Source organism: Malus domestica, chromosome 17 (assembly GCF_042453785.1).
Source record: "Malus domestica chromosome 17, GDT2T_hap1".
NCBI lineage: Eukaryota > Viridiplantae > Streptophyta > Magnoliopsida > Rosales > Rosaceae > Malus > Malus domestica.
This window is the reverse complement of record NC_091677.1, coordinates 27,765,864-27,785,578: the sequence shown is the minus strand read 5'-3', so window position 1 is coordinate 27,785,578 and position 19,715 is coordinate 27,765,864. Positions and strand designations below refer to the sequence as shown.

The following is a 19,715-nucleotide window of genomic DNA, read 5'->3' as shown; positions in this document are numbered from 1 at the left end:
CCTGACAAGGTTGCTATCATTGATCTAAATTTGTCGGTGATGTTGGAGCATGAAAATCGTCCTGGTACTGTGATAGAGTCTGAGGTGGTGGGTGCGGGGACAGTTGGTGGTTCATTGTCTCAAGATTCTGACCCTTTTAATCTACTACCCATAATTAAGGTGGTATCGAAATATGGAGCAAAAAGAAGCCGTGAGGATGATGATGATGCGCAAATGGTGATTGCTGCAGATGGTTTGGCTCGAATGAATAAAAACCCTAGGTCCAGGAGGGATCATGCGGAGGCTACTATAAGGGGTTTCCGTGATTGCAATGAATATCCTATGTTGGAACTGTCAGGGTATAGGGGGAGACCTAACAGTTGATGATTTTTTGGAGTAGAATCGGCTCCACTCCCCCGCAGTGGTGGCTCTTGTGGAAACTAAGAATCAAAGTGAAAGATATCAGTACTTAAGGCGGAGGCTTGGAATGGCGTGTGTGCATGCTATTGAGCCTCGGGGTACTGCGGGTGGTATGTGTATTTTTTGGAAAGATGCTAAAGATGTGGTTTTAGTTAAGTATGGAGAGTTTTTTTATTGAAATTATGATTGAGGATGGGGTTCACCATAATAATTGGCGGCTTGTAATAGTTTATGAAAGTACGGATAATAAAAAAAGGGCTTAACAATTGGCCATTTTGTCTAATCGTTTAGCAAATTATTTGGAACCTTGTTTAATAATGGGTGATTTTAATGATGTATTGTTGGAGTCGGAAAAGGATGGAGGAAACATGCGGATGGCAGCAAGTATGACGTCCTTCCGGAACTTTGTTACTACCTCACGGTTATTGGATTTGGGGTTTGAGGGGTACCCGTTCACATGGCGTAATCGACGTGATGAAGGATTTATTCAGGAGAGAATTGACCAGGCACTTGCTACAAATGATTAGGTGAATTGTTATCCGAATGCCATAGTTAGGCATGTGGTGTTGGAAAGGTCGGATCATGCGATGTTAGTTCTTTCTACTGAGGTGGTGCAACCTCGCAGAAAGAAATGGTTTATGTATGATCCTCGATGGAATCATGATGAACAGTGTAGTGAGGTGGTGCGACAGGAGTGGGAGAGGACGCATAATGGTGCTCCAGCGCATATATTGGTGTCTAATTTAAGGAAAGTGAAGTTTGGATTGCTCCAATGGCGTAAGAAGTCTGGTAGAAATGAACAAAATGAGATATGTAGGTTGAAAGAGGAGCTTAGAAGTGCTTATCAACAACCGGTCTTTGATGGAGTTCGGATTAGAGCGATGGAAACAGAGTTTAAACAGGCCATTAAAATTAAGGAAACCTATTGGCGCACAAAGTCAAGAGTGCAATGGTTGAAGGAAGGGGAGAAGAATACAAAGTTTTTTCATGCACAAACAATGAAATGGCAACGGAGGAATACTATCTGAGGGTTAGAAGGGGAGAATGGAACATGGTGTACGGATCGTATGGGTATTCAAGGTATTGCCATCCAATATTTCCAAACCTTATTTACTACGTCCATGAATTCTCATTTTATGGAAATTATAGAATGTGTGCCGAGTAGAGTGGGTAGTTTGGAAAATCATTTGTTGGTTGCTCCTGTGTTGGATGTGGAGATTGAGCATGCTATTTTCCAGATGTACCCAACTAAATCACCTGGTCCTGATGGGTTTAATGCTGGTTTCTTTCAGCACCATTGGGAAACGGTAGGTTGTGTGGTCATTGGTATGGTTAAAACGTTCTTTCAGAGTGGCTGCTTGTTAAAGGAGTTAAATCACATAAATATTGTGCTTATCCCAAAGGTAGATAATCCAAGGAAAATGACCCAATTTCAGCCAATATCTTTGTGCAACGTGGTGTATAAGATTATTTCAAAGGTGTTAACGAATCGCTTAAAGAAAGTTATCTCTAAGGTGATTAGTCTGAATCAGTCGGCGTTTGTGGCAGGAAGACAAATCTCTGACAATATACTTTTGGTTCATGAATTACTCCACTCTATAAAGCAAGGGAATGAGGACGGGATCAACCACATGGCATTGAAACTGGATATGGCGAAGGCTTATGACCGGGTTGAATAGCTGTTTTTGAATGCTATGCTTCATAAATTGGGTTTTGATGATTTATTTTGTCAGTGGGTGATGGAGTGTGTCCGAAAAGTCTCTTATAGTGTAATAGTTAATGGGGAAGCCTCCGGAAATATCACTCCATGTAAAGGATTACGGCAAGGAGATCCATTATTGCCGTTTTTGTTCCTGATTTATGCTGAGGGACTATCTGCACTTTTACAAAATGAAGAGAGGGTTGGGGGAGTTAGGGGAATGATGGTTGCCCATAATGCTGTACCTATTTCTCATGTGTTTTTTGCAAATGACTCAGTTCTTTTTTGTCAAGCTACGAAGATGGAGGCTAGTAATATTAATAGTGTGCTTAAAAAATATGCTGAATGTTCGGGTCAACAAGTGAATTTGGAGAAAAGCTCGGTTTTTTTTAGTCCTACATGCTCCCTAATTTTGAGGAACCAGTTATCAAGAATATTGGGAGTTAACTATCAGGATACTTTTGGCAAGTATTTGGGTATTCAAGCAGATTTTGGGGTCTCCAAAAAGAAGGTGTTCGAAGACATACAAAATAAGCTGGAAGAGAGAATTAATGGTTGGGCGGTAGGGGTGGGCACTTAGAACCGAAAACCGAAACCGAAACATGAACCAAATCGAACCGCACCGAATGGTTTGGTTTTGCGGTTTTGGAATGGTTTCGGTTTTGAAATCGAACCGCAACATAGAAAACGGTTTGATTTCGGTTTTGGCTTTTGAAAACCGCACCGAAACCGAACCGTACCGCAAATATTAATAAACATTTAATTAAATGTCCATATTAAATTTCATGTTTTAATTGGTTGTTTGTTAGAATTCATGCACTTAGTATGAACACAACCACACTAGAATATCATCGTTCATCACTTTCTTTCATTCATTAACTTCAATGACCTTTGTTATTTTATACCATCACACACACACACACACATATGTACAAGGGTGGACTAATCTTGTTATCAAGAGTCGAACAATGATCTAATGAAGTCCACTCATTTGAAGCATAATATCATATATTCTAGTATGAAAGTTTCACTCATGTTTAATGAATTCAAAGTTATTCAACTTGTTTTATGTTATACCTTGTACGGGACACCCTTTTGTTGCACAAACATATTTTAACATCACAACTGCATGTAACATGCTAATTGTTTATATAACAAATGTCTTTTTCCTATTACTATTGGGAAATGCTTATTAATATGTTTAATCGCAAATTGTACATTTTTTCTTAAAAACCAAACCAAAACCATTTGAAACCGCACCGAACCGAACCAAACGGTTTGGTTTCATTTCGGTTTTGGCTTCAAAACCGCACCGAATCAAACCGCAAAAAATTTTGGTTTCGGTTTTGGTTTCACTCAAAACCGCACCAAACCAAACCGTTGGGCGGAGCAGTTTCTATCGGTGGCTGGGAAGAAGGTTCTTTTGAAAAGTGTGGCGATTGCTATGCCTAATTATACTATGTCATGTTTTCAGCTTCCTATTCGGTTGGCTAAGGGGATTGAGCAAGTAATTGCTCGGTTATGGTGGAGAGACCAAAAAACACATAAGGGGGTTCATTGGATGACCTGGAACAAATTGGCGAAAGGTAAGACTGAGGGAGGCCTTAGGTTTAAGGAAATTATTTCGTTTAATTTAGCCATGTTTGGGAAGGTTGGGTGGAGAATTATGTGCAACCTAGATTCTCTATTGGCAAGGACTCTTAAAGCAAAATATTATCCTTCTTCGTCATTCTTGGATGCACCGGTGGGTAGAGGAACTTCTTAGGGGTGGAAGGGTATTTTGCAAGGCCGGAAAATATTAAATGGAGGTTTGTGTTGGAGGGTGGGTGATGGTCGTAATATTTGGATTCAATTGGATCCATGGTTACCTATTCCTTGCTCGTTCCGAGCTATTTCCAGGTCTTTGAAGATGCCACAGTTGGTTGTAGATCTGGTGGCACCGGACGGTACATGGAAGAAAGATGTGATTGAAAATTGCTTCAACATTGATGAAGGCCGTATTATTTTAGGCTTACTGATTAGCAGATTTGGTTGTCCGGATCATATTACTTGGCATTATACATGGAATGGGGTATATTCGGTTAAATCGGGATATAAGGTGTCTTAGGAAATGGAGCGAAATGGTGAACTGGGTCGAAAGGGCACGGGTCAACCAAGCGAGGGTCATCTTAAGGACCCTGTTTGGCTTGATGTGTGGCAGTTGCGGGTACCTCCGAAGCTCCAGCATTTCATTTGGAAAGGATGCAAAAATATTTTGGCGGTTCGTGTTAATTTACAATGCCGGGGGATACAGTTAGAGACTTGTTGTCCACAGTGTGGGGAGGATACAGAGACACATGTACATCTTTTCTTCAAATGCTCATTTGCTAGAGTGTTTTCGTTTGGTTCACCATTACAATTGGATGTGAATTTGGTGGAGGGTGATGATTTCTTGGAATGTTGGAAGTGGTTGTGGAAGAAATATAGTGATGAGGTTGAGGCGGGCAAGCTTATGCGATGGGTGGTATGTGGGTTGTGGCGTCTTTGGAAATGTAGGAATACCGTGGTCTTTGAGAAGTCTATAGTGGAGCCTTGATCTGCTTTGGAGTCTTTGTTTCGTCAATGGAGTGAGCTTGAGGGAGAAGGGGGGAGCAAAGAGTTGTCACAAGGCCGTAACGCTGGGTAGGGGGATGGTTCAAGCAAGATGGGTGAAGCCTCCATTTAAAACTATTAAAGTTAATTGTGATGGTGCATGGTGTTCACGAACGGGGATTGGTGGGTTTGGGTGGGTGGCTAAAGACTTTGCTGGGATTTTTCAGAGAGTCGGGGGTGAGGGGGTGTCTTCTGTGGGTCTAGTTTGATAGTGGAAGCGGAGGCGGTGAGGCGGGGTTTATTGGCTTGTATGGAGAAAGGTTATGGAAGGGTTCAGGTTGAAACAGACTCGAAGATGCTTGTGGAGATGTTAAATGGTCTTCTTTTGCCGGAGGCTAGCATGGAAGGAATATTATGGGACATTGAGTTTAGTAGAAACCAATTGGAGTTTGTGGAATTTCTTTATACTCCTCGTGCCTGTAATAAGGCTGCGCATTTGCTGGCACAGTTTGTCACGCGTATGGGGGGTCTCATTTGTGGGATTGCTTGGAGCCGAAATGACTATTTAACACTCTGGCTATTGATGTAAACATTTATGTTCGTATCTAATATTATTACCCTTTGACAAAAAAAAAAAAAAAAATTCACTTCCGTTAAGTTTCTATTAATGAGTTAGTAAATAATTCATTTACTATTTTTTTTAAATTAGCCAATAAGTAAATTGTTCATTTACTAATTAAAAATTAATATAATTAAAGATACTTAAAAAATCATTAAAAAGAAACAAAAGTGAAACCCCAAGAAAGAGAGAATCTCAATTTTCCACCCGTCTCCAGCTGAGATTAAAATTGAGGTTCAATCCTGGATATTTCACCATGCGAAAAAGTTACCTTGATTAAAAAAATTTCCTTCTTATTCTTCAAAGTTGTAAAAAAATCATTGAAATGCTTCATGACCAATTTCATGTAAGGTTCTTCACAATCTGAAGTCTCATAATTTGGCTCATCAACTCTTTCTTGAATAAGCAATAAATTATCTCCACTTTTTTTTATGAATCCAGGGTATCCCCCACACATAGGCGATGACTAATCCCTCGAGCCAGGTCGGACCCCATTCGGGGGGCAAGCTTTCCCAATGTTGGCTTCTCCATTCACAAGACTCGAACTCGAGACCTTACTTAAACGGAACAAACTCCTTACCACTTGAAAAAATTATCTCCACTTTCAGTTATCTATTCAATATCTATATCGCTCCATGTATCTTCTAAGGGTTTTTTTTTAACTTTAATCCTTCGAGAAAATTGAAATTTAAAATAAACCTGGTGTTATATTACTATTGACCCTAAAAACTACCAAGCCTACATGGCGTGCAGGCCGAGTAACTAGTGAGCAAACTACGTCATTTGGTTGATGCGGGGCGTGCCAACTCATCGGCCGAGCTCGGCCGAGGAGTAAAATATGTTGATGTTGCATTGGGTGCGCTGTTGACTTCTCGATTTTGCGATTGCAGCTGAAGAAGGAATACTCTCGGCCTTCAGGTTCTAGAGCCTGAAGACAAGGTTGCTAGTTCTACGAAGTTCATAAATCGTTGGCGTCAGATTCGGTCATGGTGATTATATTCGTAAGAGTATAAGCACGCCGAATCGACACTAGACTATATGGACACAAGTATTCAAAGCAGATGTACGTTTTAATAGTAAATGTGATTCGGCTATTAGAATGCCGAACTCTAAATCCAACTTGTGAGTATCCAATCATAAAATAACTCGATGTTCAACGCACCGAGTTTGGTGATTCATAACACCTCACTTCACCGAGAAGGTCCATGAAATGACCTCTGCCAATAAGGATTCGAAAACCTTTCTCGACCGAGACTTGGATAGATAACCGGTCAGCCTTGACGCATTGTTGCTTATCCAAATTGAAGGTGCTTCGCGGTCGGCTGATTCTCCGACGATAGTGCTGTTTATCCAAACCGAAGATGTTCACCGGTTGCCTTCACAATGCTATTTATCCAAACTGAAGATGTGTCGGTGAAAAAGAAAATAAAAATCTCAAGGTTGTTGAGAGGTTTCGTGTAGAGCGAGAGTTTGCACAGAGCAGTTTGTGTATTGAATTGAAGGGGGCCTCTTAGTCGTCTGCTGCTTGGTATTTATAGAAGCAAACATTGTGTGGCGCGGCTTCACACTAGTGTAGAATTTGATTTCAATTCAAACTAGATAAGTGAGAGTCTATCCTTTAGCAAATGACAGAAAGCCATCATCACTTGACTTTGCTTCGGTATTATCACCATTATTCAAAAAGCCCATGTTTTTCCCTTCTTATCTTCTAGATGCATTCCATGTGGCCATTTCCTTATCTCCTGATAGGCCGAAGCCTATCACCACCTATTTGCCCGTGTGCAGCCTTGCTTGCCACATGCTTTTCTTCCAACCACACGCACACATGCAAAACAAAACACCTCCTCTGAAAATGTTTAACCGCACGACACTTAAGCCACGTGCACAGAACCAACCCAAAAACATGCATTAGGATAGAATCCCAATATTGGAAAATAACGGCATGGTTTGGGTTTCTTAATGCGATTGAAGAACTTCAAAAACTATCTAGACCAAGTGCATGCAATTTGATATCAAAAACTTATCTTCAATCTTCTAATCCGATAGCATTCAATCTTTTGGACTCCTTAATTATCTCTACATTTTTAGAAATATTTTCCTCAATAATTTCCTAGATAACATTGTGATAATCAAAATCATAATATTATCTAAACAAATTATTAATCAATTATCTCAACCTTATTCCAATCCAATAGCTCAGAATTTTACCCATTCTACGGTCACGATTGCTCAGGCCGATAGTATAAAATCGGGTCCAAACAATTACATATTCATTATAATCTTTTGATGTGTCCCTAATTCAAAATAATTAATGTGCATTTTATTTAATGTCTCCCATTAAATATTTAAATTTATTAATATACAAATTTTAATTTATTTTTTGACCAAAAAAGAGTTTTTTAATTTATTAATTTTATTTAACATTCTTCAAATTTGAAAGACTCAATTAATGTACCTAAATGTTAGTACCAAAATATATTATATTGAACTAATGTATTTAAATGTTAGTACCGAAATATACTCACCGAAATGTATTATATTAAATTAATGTACCTAAATGTGTGTGTATGCACCAAAATGTTAGTACCAAAATGTATTATATTGAATTAATGTACCTAAATATTTGTATTGAAATGTATGTACCGAAAAATGTGTACCTAAATGTATATACCGAAATCTATTATAATAAATTTAACGTACCTAAATGAAGAAGACAAAATACATCGAAATATATTGTATAACAAAAATTAGTTTATCTAAATGTTTACAACAAAATATATTACGATAAATGAAATGAAAATTATAATTATAATGAAATAAAATTAATACATTAAAAATTAGGAAGAAAAAGAGAAATAATTAAAAAATCAAAATATAATTAACAAATGAGGTTATTAATGTATCAAGAAACTAAATTAAATTTTGATCTTATTCATGATTTTAATCTAAAAATTATCTTTGTTAAGGATTAAAATGAAGTTTTCTATATTTTCTATCCCTTTGCTTGTTCTAGACGACTTAACCAACATAACAACAGCACGACCAAACACATACTTTAAAGTTCTTTTTTTTGCAAACCAATTACATTTTTTCATCACTTGTTGTAACTCGAAGTTGAAATCTTGAATACCAAGCTGATCAAGTACAACTCGTTTTGTCGGTAGACCTACTTTAGTACAATAGAACGGAAGGGATCATTTACGGATCCGTTCTTCCTAATCTACTAAATTAGAGAATCCGTACCGTTGAAATTTGATCCAATGGTTACAAAGACGGATCCACTTTAAAAGTTATAATAATTTTAGCCGTTGAATTAATTTTCAATAGCACATATATCTTGATTTGATGGATTAAGAAGAAAGAATCCAGAGAGGATTCCTTTCCCAATAGAACAATAAAAGAAGAAAAATAAGTAGAATTCGACAACTTTCATCGGTGCATGCATAAAGTCAAAATTAAGGTACTAAAGAAGGTGAGGGTGGTGGAGTTGGTCCACCATCCATGACTAGCTATTGCCTACACAGTACACATTACAACAATCACACCCGCACACTAACCATCACACCCGCCGATTTCAGTTGGTATGTATATGCAACCCTCTTGGAGGCAATTTGCTCAATCTTAAACTCTCGTTTGGTGGGCTAGATGAAATTGGGTCTTATGAATGAGATTGGATTGACAAGAATTTGTAAGACAGACTTATAACTTACGTATAAAGATAAGTTAGATAATTTACTTTATTGTGGATTCATAATTCATCATGTCCAGTCATGTCCATATCACATTTTGACACAACAAACAACGAACTGAACTAGACTCAAATTCATTTTAGTTGATCACAAGTTATCCCATCCAGGTCCCCAAACGGGGCTTAGAAGTATTGTTTTTTGGGTATAAATTGTATAATTAGCTAGGTCAAGTAATTGTACAAATTAAAAAAAAAAAAAAAACTAAGGACATAATAACTTAACTTAGTTGATGGTTTATGAAAATAATTTTTTCTTCTTCTTTTATCTACCTCCTTTTATGGTTACTATGGTGTATATATACGATATTCTACATTGAATTCATAAATTATTGAGATGAAGATTTGAACTTATATATAAAAAGAGAAACACACTGCTCAAGTTAGATTAGCTAAACTCAAATTTGTTTGTTTTGGTATTGTCTAATAATCTTTTACATAGATAAAGCAGTAAAGGTGATGTGGTAGTGTTTTGGGTTTAATAGTAAACGTCACCTTGCCACAAACATCTTGTGTGTGTGTGTGTGAATTCAAACTTAATCAAAAGTCAACCAAATGCTAAGACAAACAAAAGAACACGATCCTTGGACTTGGACCTTGAGATCACTTCTCAACCATATGCATCCAACTGCAAATTAAATCATTAATTGGGTCATTTGTCAAAAGAAAAATTATTACTTGGGTCAAATTTGAATCTGCTCAACTATATTACCCAACTATAAACCGACTCGCATTAATCTAGGATTCTGCTCAACCATACACCCAGCTGTAAACTGACTACCACTAATCTTGCTAGTTGATCTGAATTATCTTCATACGCAAGGAAATATGAATTCGGTGCCTACCCCCTAATACTTCCACATTATTTAAATTAACTGAAAATGTGACTTTAGCCTTTGAAATTCAAGTTTCTTCACATAAAACTCGACATAGTATTTTTACTTGAATAAAACCCAATAACTAGGCTCCACATTAGCAAATTCATTAATTTTGTTTGAGCTTACACATTTTGTATTTTTCAAATGAATAAAATACCCCTAATTACAATTTTAATGTATACATTTAATTCTATGCAAATTTGAAGGGAGGGATTAATGAAAAAAAATGCATTAATCTTTAAATTCATTGCATATTAATATATCATAACAAAGTGTTAATGCTTCTGGCCAAAAAAATTAAATAAATAAACATTTATGTTATACTTTCCTTAAGATTTCGTAATTGTTTTTCAAATTTGCATAAAATTAGACAATTTTAATTTAATCTTGTCATTTTCTTACCAAATGAAAACTGAAAGGGAACTACGGAGTAATTTACATAAAAATATAGGTAAATTATTTGGACATATGTGTTAGTAATAAGATAATCTCAGTTATGTAATAATACATGCAAAATAAAAGAATGTTATTTGATTGAAAATTAATTTATCTACATTTTATATGTAATAATAATTTACTTACAAAATAAAGGAATGTAGGTTGATTAAAAAATAATATATCTACTACTTTTTGTTTATGAATTTTAATTTACCTTTTTTTTTTTGTACAAACATAATGTACCTACAATATATAATTCCTACTAAAACTAATATAAATGTGCCTAGTATATGTAATAATGCATTTAAAAAAAATTACCTACAAAATAGAGGAATGTAATTTGATTGAAAAAAATAATATATCTACTACTTTTTGTTTATGAATTTCAATTTTCCCTTTTTTTTTGAAACATAATATACCTACAATATTGTTTAATTCTTATAAATAAATAATGTACTTATAATTTACCTATTGTTTAATTCTTATCAAAAATTAATTTACTTATATTTTACATATACATATATATAAATTATTTTTAACACGCATATATAATATGTCACATCCCGGCCCGGGCGGGACCACTTTCCGAACTCGATTCCGCCATAGCACAATATTGTCCTTTTTGGGCCCCAACCACGCCCTCACGGTTTTGCTTCTGGGAACTTACACGAGAACTTCCCAGTGGGTCACCCATCATGGGATTGCTCTCGCTGCAATCTCGCTTAACTTCAGAGTTCCTACGGAACCTGAAGTTAATGAGCTCCCAAAAAGCCTCGTGCTAGGTAGAGATGAGAATGTGCACATAAGGCTTATAAGATCCACTTCCCTGGGCGATGTGGGATGTTACAGTTCACCCCCCCTTAGGGGCCCGACGTCCTTGTCGGCACACTTCTGGCCAGGGATTGACTCTAATACCAAATTGCCACAGCCCAGCCCAGGCCCCCACCACATCCCGGGCTTGACTCCACCGTAGCACGATATTGTCCGATTTGGGTCCCGACCACGCCCTCACGGTTTTGTTTCTGGGAGCTCACACAAGAACTTCCTAATGGGTCACCCATCATAGGATTGCTCGCAAACTCGCTTAACTTCGGAGTTCCAAAGAAACCCAAAGCCAGTGAGCTTCCAAAAGGCCTCGTGCTAGGTAGAGATGGGAATGTACATATAAGGCTTAGAGGATCCACTCCCCTGGACGATGTGGGATGTTACATAATAACAAATAAAAAATGGCTAATGTATGTAATAATCTGTGTAAAATAATTTATCTACAAAATAAAAGAATATTAATTGATTTTTTTTTTATCAAACAATATCATTTGATGCAACATAACTGATTGTACAAAGGATTCTTTTTTTTTTGTCATACGAAAAACGTGCCTATAATTGTTTATGAATATGGGTAAATTAATATATATATATATATGTTAATAATATTTATGAAACAAAAAAGGTAAAATTTCCATATGGGGTTAATTGCTAATCATAATTAGGGTGAGTAATAATATCAATTAACATAATTAGGGTTTTGTGGCATAAGTTGTAAATATGTTGTAATAATTGGTTATATATTCTACATGGTGGTCTATTTGAAATTTGGGTTTTATTTGAATGTTTAATATTGGGTGGGTTTTTGTTTGGAAAATAGGAGTTTCAAGGGTCTTTCTCTAAAGAACCCTTAAATTAATCATAGAAATTGTGTACGGTCTATCATTTAACCAAGGTCTACATTGTTAATCGGATACGGTCTGTCTAATACCGTTAAGAATGTATAAAAGTCAATGTATTAATTATAGCCAAGTTCAATGTACATATACTCTTTGCTAAGGAGACTTTAAAAAAATGAGACTTTTTCTAGACTCTTTGCTACCTTATATGTATTTGGCACAATGTTTGATGTTGGCATGACTGTGAGGTGACAGAGAGTTCTACTTTTGAAATGGGTATGCTGGAGAAATTAAATTTGTAGACATCACTAATAGGAATGAACATGTTTATCATAAGTAATAATCCAATTATTCACTTTCATGTCATTTAGTTTACAAAATTTTGCATACAACCTAACATTACCCTTTTAAGAGTCTCCTTAGCATTTCTCATTATCTGTATGTGATATAAAAGTCAAACCTCGTTAATTTCCACGACAAATATTAAATATTATATCAAAAATATGAGGTGATAAAGAGTTTCTGTTTAAGAGAGTTTGCCATTAAATTATGGGTTCACCATCAACTTTTTTTGTGTCGAGGGATTGCCATCAACTTCAACTTTTTAAGAAAAATTAGAAATTTCATTGGCAGCTGCCAACCACTAACGACCTGAAATACCCCCAACAGTCCTATTCGGCCCTACATTGGGCCCTATTGAGATACAATACACAGAGAAATGGACCTTTTGAATTACGTAACTTTGCATTTGCTTCGATCGTTGTCTAAAGGGTACAAGGTACATGTTGCAAGCTATACGCTATTTCACTTGTTATGGTTGCTCTTTAATACCAAAACTATTGTTTAACAAAACCTCCAACTTGTGCGCTTGCTTGTTAAACAAGTTGGAAGTTTAATAAGCAAGACTAACCTCATTGAGAAGGGAGTGACCTATTCTGCCATTCAACAAACCCTAATGTTAATAATTCATTAGTCTTGTACCATGCATAAGCATATCAAATGTTTTATTATCCGGTGCATGTCAAACACCGAAAACAATAAATTCTAAAAATAAATGTTCAACTCATTAATGTACCAAATAGGATGTAAGTGCAACCACTACAATCAAACATAATTTATTTACCGACATCCATAACCTATTCAAATGCACGCGTAATGTTTTAGTTATTTGGTACATGTTAAACACCAAAAACAGTAAATTAAAAAAACAAAAAATTTCCTCAATTATGTACCAAAAATAGGACATAAGCACAACCACTACATATATATGAAATGATGTAAATAGGCGTGGCCCTTAAATGCCAACTTTTGAACTTATCTTCTTATGAAAATATTGGATAAATGAATGTATATTCCCATCTATATGAAAATCAACCAATAAACAACAAGAATTAGCATACTTTCTTCTTTACCATCTCTTTCTGTGTCAATGATCACGATGTCCTTTTACCTCCATATTCACAAGAACATCGAAATAAAACCGGTCTCATTCTATACCAGTATACGTCTTCAACTTCCTTTGCGGATCATCTTTATGCATCAAGTTCACAGTGAAAAACAGGCGAAGCAAACGGCTGTAACTCACCAAAAATAATGTCATCTCCTTCCGCAATGCTGTTCAAGTCTTGGCAATCAAAATACGTTTGAATGTCATCAGGAAAAATGCGTCGACGTATCTCTGGCTCCGAAAGTGTCGGTGAGCATTCCTTAACAGAGGATCTCTCAAGCATTTCTTTAAACTTGGGAGATTGTAGCAAGAGTCCTAGTGCAGATGACGCTGAAGAACCATTTCCCGTCCGCGGCAAAACAACCGAAGAATCGCTAACGCTACTCGAACTAGTGTGGTCAGGCATGATCTCCAGTTCTGGTTTACAATTAGGGTTGTGCATTTGGTTGAGGACGCCATCAGGGTTTTGCATTACATGGAGGTCACCGTCAGGGTTTTGTTGATCGCCGTTTGGCCCGTTTGTATTATTTGGGCACAGAGACTTGATGTAGCGGCTAAGATCAAAGTTTGTAACGGCATTAAGTCCACGGTACTCTATTGCTGCCATGTCATATGCTGTGGCTGCTTCTTCTTGTGTAGCTGCCAAGAAATAAAGTAAAACAATAAAATTCAAAGGTTGTACAAGCGTAATTGTTGGTGTGGGATCCAAACAAAGAAACATTAAATACTAGAATTTAAGTTGCTAGCAAATTTTGGTGGAAAGATCTAGAAATTTTAGTTCACAAAAACAGAAATGTTAAGGAAATTCTCTCAAGACTCTCCATGGACTTGTTATTTTACAATTTTAACAGTTAATTTTCATGTCAATTTTATAAAACATTTGCTAAAAACATTAGGTGAAAGTTTTACTTTTGAGCGAATCCTCTCAGCATTTCTCGGTAAAAAATAAGAATAAAATTTTTTAAATAGGTGCATTAGGCAGTTGAGGTTAGGTGATCTACATCCCAACTAAATTGATTTGATTTGCGTAATTTTCATTGTTTTCTTTATCCTATTATCTTGGACCATATGCCTTGTTTTTTTTTATTATGTATTGCAAAACTTTCTTTTTTGGTGTTAGTAGTTGAGGTACACCAATGACGTGCGACGAGTCACATCTTTCCACGTGGCATTTTAAACTTGTAACTGGATTTAGGTAAAGGACATGCACCAAAGTTAACCCACAAGTGAAAGAAAAAGATTCTTTGTCAAGTTCTTTTGGCAAACCAAATTTCTTGTTTTTCTTGGTCTTTTTATTACCAAATATCTTCTACATTTCTAATTGAACATTGAAAAAACCATTGATTTTAAACTCCACCTAATTTTCTTTCCGTTTAATACAACTTAAAGTAATAATATAGCTTGTAATAAAAGAAATACTAAATAGTAAAAAGTGGGAATTACCGAAGGTTCCAAGGTAAAGGTATTTGTTTCCAAATACTCTGCCTATTCGAGCTTCCCATCTTCCATTATGATGGTGTCTGCACAGATGAATTAAATCAAAGAAAGTAAAAACCAAACTTACCTATATATGCATAGATTGTGACAGTCTCTCAACTTTTTGGCAACTTAGCAACTTTGAATTATACGCACATGCCCCTTCTAACCAAATATGAGTATATGGATGAGATTAGCAACTTGTCAAAACAATCAAAATTTTGTGAAAATGTATAAAAAAAATTAACTATATTGTTTTAGTATAAAAATTAATTTGGAATGAAAAGATATAAGTTTACCCAGGTTAGCAAGAACAGTTTGTTTTACTCTTGCACCTAAGTTTAAATATTACACCCGATAGTTAAGATAAATTTAATGTGAAATTATCTTATCGCTTGTTAAAAAAAAAAAAAAATTAAAAAAATACAAGTACCTTGCTACGCCTCTATACTTCGAAACACCGCGAGAAAATCCACTACTTTTCCTGTTAATTAATAAAAAATTAGTAAAATTAAAATTTAAAAAATCGTAGTATATAATATATCATCAAAGTAAATACTAGATACAAGTTTAAAATTATCACCTTCTCAATGATCCAATGTATTCTTCTTTCGACTGGCTCTCCATTTCTTTGAGCTCTTCTTCATATGTGGATACCTACAATTAAACAAACAAATAAAAATTAAGGTAGATTCATGCCATTTCATATGCAAATAACATCACATAATCAATTAAAAAAAATGTTTTCGATCAGAGATGGATCCACCAACTCCAATTTCAGTAGGGTTAGAAAATATACTGGGAAATTGAGAATTGTATCTCGTCCCCAGTACTTTAATGCTGCCAAGTCATAAGCACGTGCAGCAGCTTCTTCATCATCATATGCCCCTAAAAATATTGAAATATTACCTCATATAGTTAAATGATGATCCATTTTCTTGCTCAACAAAGAAAACAAATTATGAATTAAAAGGTAGTAAAAAATGAAAATTAAGCTGTTTTCAAATGGGGACATACCTAGATAAACTGCATTTGAGTTGGGATTAATTCCATCAATATCATCATCACCACCAGGAAACCAAAAACACAAGAAAATGAAAGTTGTTAACCGCAAAACAAAAAAGAATTAAGGAAAACGAACAACCAAATTAATTACCTTGTCTTCCTTTCTTGTTCTGCGACTCATTCCAGCAATTCTTATCCCACAGATGAGCTTCGTATCGACCCGTCCATCGATGCCTAAATTCAACAACATTAATCAATAATATTGAACAGTGATATATCACCCTAAGTTAAAAGCAGAAATGAAGCAAGAACCGGCCAACTCCCAACAAGAAAAGGCAAAAGAAAATGATGGAAACTATAAAATTTAACTATAATGTGCATCCAGGAATATGATATAACCTCGTGACGCCACGATATATGGAGCTCCGCTGGGGCGGAGAGTCACGGCGGACGCTTTTCCGCGTCCGCTTGACTTTTGTTGTTGTAACAGTGCTAGTGGTGCTGCTGCTCCTGTTAGTGCTTCCAGCAGTATTCTTCTGGTTTTGCTGTGAGGTTTTCGCCATTAAACTGGCTCTCTGTCTCTCTCTCTCTCTCTCTCTCTCTCTCTTACCCAAAGAGAGCAAATGAGGAAATAGAGTAAGAGAGAAAAATAGACACAGAGCGAGAGAAGAGAAGGAGGGAGATGATGGATGTGACTAGGCCATTATAATATAAATATAAGAGACAAGGAAGGTGCTAATATATTGGAGGGAGAGAGCACAAAATTAATTAAAGGGTTTAATTTTTTTGGCACAAAAATGTGTGAATGAAAAGGAAAATAAATAACATTAATGGATATTTGTTTGTATTGGAAATTGGATTGGAAGAGGGGAGGGGGTTAAACGGATGGGAGAATAGAAGTGTTGAGCCGGCTGAATCACAAGAGTCTTTTTGTGACCGTCTCCAAGCGCTTATCTAGTCTCCTACTTCTTGTCCTCACTTCCACCTTTCTGGGGCTATTTGTCAAAACTGAAAATTGATAGCACCTCTTTTTTTCTTTCAATTTTATGGCTCATTTGTATATACTTTTAAAATAATGAAAGTATTTTTTGTGAAAATGTTTTTGAAACTAATTTTGGTAAAAATTTAAGTGGATCATAAACAAACACTTAAGCACTTCAAATGCTTTTGAAACCCAAAATCAATTTTACCAAAATCACTTTCAATTAACGAGCCCATATTATGCTAGTTATTGATTCATTTACTTATTCAATTGTATCATGCATGCAACTACATATATAAAATGTATACTTGAAAGCTCATGAGCTTATTCACCCTTAATTAACTTATAAACTAACTCCCCTTTTAGCCTCTCTTCTTGTTTGTATGATTATTTTGTTTCTTCCTCCATCATTCTATATCGTCATCACATTTTTATTTATTTTCACTATCGTTCATTCATTCTACTAATAATTATTACCATTTTTTTTAATTATTATCCTAAAATGCCTTCTCCATGCGAGAATTTTCTTCAAATGCCAAACAAATTAGTCGGTACTTATCATCTATTATCTCCCAAGGGCAGAAAATTAAAAAATAAAAGTATGTTTAATTTTAACGGTTGAGCACAAAAAACTACCAAATCTTTTAAGATAATTTCAAATTAGTCTTAACATATTAAAACATTCTAAATAACTACCTATAATGTTTTCAAAATTAACATATGGTTGGTTCTTTACCAACATTAGGTGATGACGTTACTAGCATTTAATAATGAGGTGGACAAACACTAAAGTTGGTTTTCACTAATCGACGTCTTTAGAGTTTTAACCCCCAAATTGACCCATTTGCTAAGTTAAACCATAAATTTGCTTAAGTATATGGCGTCAATTTGGAAAGTCATCAAATCTCCACAATGGACTTGAGAGTTAAAACACACTTAATATTTGTCTATGTCAACACTAAATGCTAGTGAACCTAATAGATGTTCATTTTTTCAAAACTTTAGGCAGTTATTTGAAATGTTTTAAGAGGTTAGGGCCAATTTGAAAACACCCCTAAAGATTGGGTAGTTATCCAGACTTAACAACTTAATTGTCTCGACTCTCTCCATTGTGGAAAAATTAAATTTGACGCGGTTTCTCTCTAATGCGCCAACAAGTTAAAAATTATATTTGACTTTGTACGCATAGACATGATATAATTTGTACCACCGCATTTAGAGTCAAGTATAAGCTTTGAACATTCGAAGATAGGCCAACGTAACGATTTTCATGTTTTTTTTCTTCTTAATCTTCTTGATAATTTAATTAGGCTCTTCTAACTACCTAAGATGATCAGTTTAGTGAATTTTTGTTTATGAGATGCAAATCAATAGTCAAATTTGGAATACAAGTCATTAATGTGACATTAACTAGCAAGCTCGTATTAACTTTTCAGTTTATAGCAAAACCTTAATATTAGCAGCTAGCTCTTTGTTCGGAGACCTAGTCAGTATTCACAATGTTAATTGAGAAATGCTGCCACTTAGTACTACAGTTTAATAGTATTCCTCTTCATTTGTAAGTGAAATGTTTTAGGTTTGATTCTCGCCAAAAGATAATTTGAAACACATTATTGTTAGCCCACTCCCCCACCCCTTAGTGTAGATAATATCGTTTGGTAAAAAAAAAATTGAGAAATGTTAAGAGACTCTCAAAAGTGGGACTTTCCATGGACTCTGCCAACTTATTTTTTTTTACACAATATTTTATAATAGTGGCACACAAATTGACGTTAAACTGTAAGGTGACAGACAGTATATGGAGAGTCTAAACTTGAAAGAGTCCCCTTAGTATTTCTCATATTAATTATCAAACTTTCTCAATCTATCAACCCTTTCACAATGTATTTCATACTTATCAAACGAGAGACTCTTCTTCGTTTCCAACTCTCAACTGTCATATATTCAACCACAAACTTGACATTTAAAGTTCTTGATTCTAAACATAGGATTTGTTGTTCTCTAGTATTCGGTCGGGTGTGTGCGCGAGAGTAGGGTTTGAAACTTAATTCCTCTGTAATGTACCAAAAAAGTTGGGGTACATGACTTTAGAGTTATACGAAATGTCTTATTTGACTTTGAGTTTAACCTTAGAGTTAAAACTGTGACCCCCGCACTAATTAGAAAATACAACGACTATATCTATATCTCTAAGTTTTGGCTTAATCCATCTCTAATGCACATGAATTGAAATGAAACGTCAAATTGGACTCCATATGCATTGAAGATAGTATAACTTGCACCGCCACATTTAAAGTTATATAATGGTTGTCAGGAAGAAGTTAAAATACATCTATAAGTCTTTCTGATCTCCAAAAAAGTAGATTACCATGACGAAACCAAAATTTTGATAGCCATATAATTGACTGCTTGAGTTTGTCTATAAGTTAACAACCCCCTAAGATTGTGACCACATTGCAGGGGCGCCTAATTATATGGCTCCGCACTTGTTGGTGGCTAAGAGTTCAGGGGAAATCAATTTTTGACAAATGGTCGAACTCCTACCCAATGGATCGTCTCATTAACTTACAGTGGTGTGGATTAGATGGTCCATATTCTGATCCTACCATTCTGTACATCTGCATGTTCATCAATTAATATATATGCAAAACCAATTATAAAGCTTTCAATTGGTGCAAACTTCTTGGTGTGTCATGCTTCTTCACTTTGCGGTTTTCTTTTCCCAATCAAGTGTAATTGTGCTAAATGAACTCTTCATGGTTAACCACCAAAAATCTATCTCTACAAGGAAT

The 19,715-nt window shown here is 35.5% G+C and overlaps 2 protein-coding genes across 2 annotated transcripts; one reads left to right on the top strand and one right to left on the bottom strand.

Annotated features, from left to right (window-relative positions):
* The first annotated feature begins 716 nt into the window (after positions 1–716).
* On the top strand, positions 717–1,427 carry LOC139193443 (uncharacterized). Its single transcript, XM_070816465.1, has 2 exons — positions 717–905; positions 1,071–1,427. Exons 1-2 carry the CDS (start codon positions 717–719, stop codon positions 1,425–1,427), a joined length of 546 nt encoding a protein of 181 aa, XP_070672566.1.
* An 11,785-nt stretch (positions 1,428–13,212) lies between these two features.
* On the bottom strand, positions 13,213–16,653 carry LOC103405594 (AP2-like ethylene-responsive transcription factor At1g16060). Its single transcript, XM_008344605.4, has 8 exons — positions 16,341–16,653; positions 16,093–16,175; positions 15,954–15,962; positions 15,736–15,824; positions 15,520–15,593; positions 15,370–15,420; positions 14,904–14,980; positions 13,213–14,099 (listed from the first exon to the last, which is right to left on the bottom strand). Exons 1-8 carry the CDS (start codon positions 16,502–16,504, stop codon positions 13,546–13,548), a joined length of 1,101 nt encoding a protein of 366 aa, XP_008342827.3. The 5' UTR covers positions 16,505–16,653; the 3' UTR covers positions 13,213–13,545.
* Between the last annotated feature and the right edge of the window lie 3,062 nt (positions 16,654–19,715).

Bases quoted from the DNA above. Each gene is read 5' to 3' on its own strand.
- LOC103405594 (XM_008344605.4), bottom strand. From the start codon at position 16,504: ATGGCGAAAACCTCACAGCAAAACCAGAAGAATACTGCTGGAAGCACT. The intron at 16,176-16,340 runs GTTATATCATAT...TGTTGAATTTAG, and splicing joins ATATATCGTGGCGTCACGAG to GCATCGATGGACGGGTCGAT. The intron at 15,421-15,519 runs GTGATAATTTTA...ATTAATTAACAG, and splicing joins TACATTGGATCATTGAGAAG to GAAAAGTAGTGGATTTTCTC.
- LOC139193443 (XM_070816465.1), top strand. From the start codon at position 717: ATGGGTGATTTTAATGATGTATTGTTGGAGTCGGAAAAGGATGGAGGA. The intron at 906-1,070 runs GCACTTGCTACA...CATGATGAACAG, and splicing joins TTCAGGAGAGAATTGACCAG to TGTAGTGAGGTGGTGCGACA.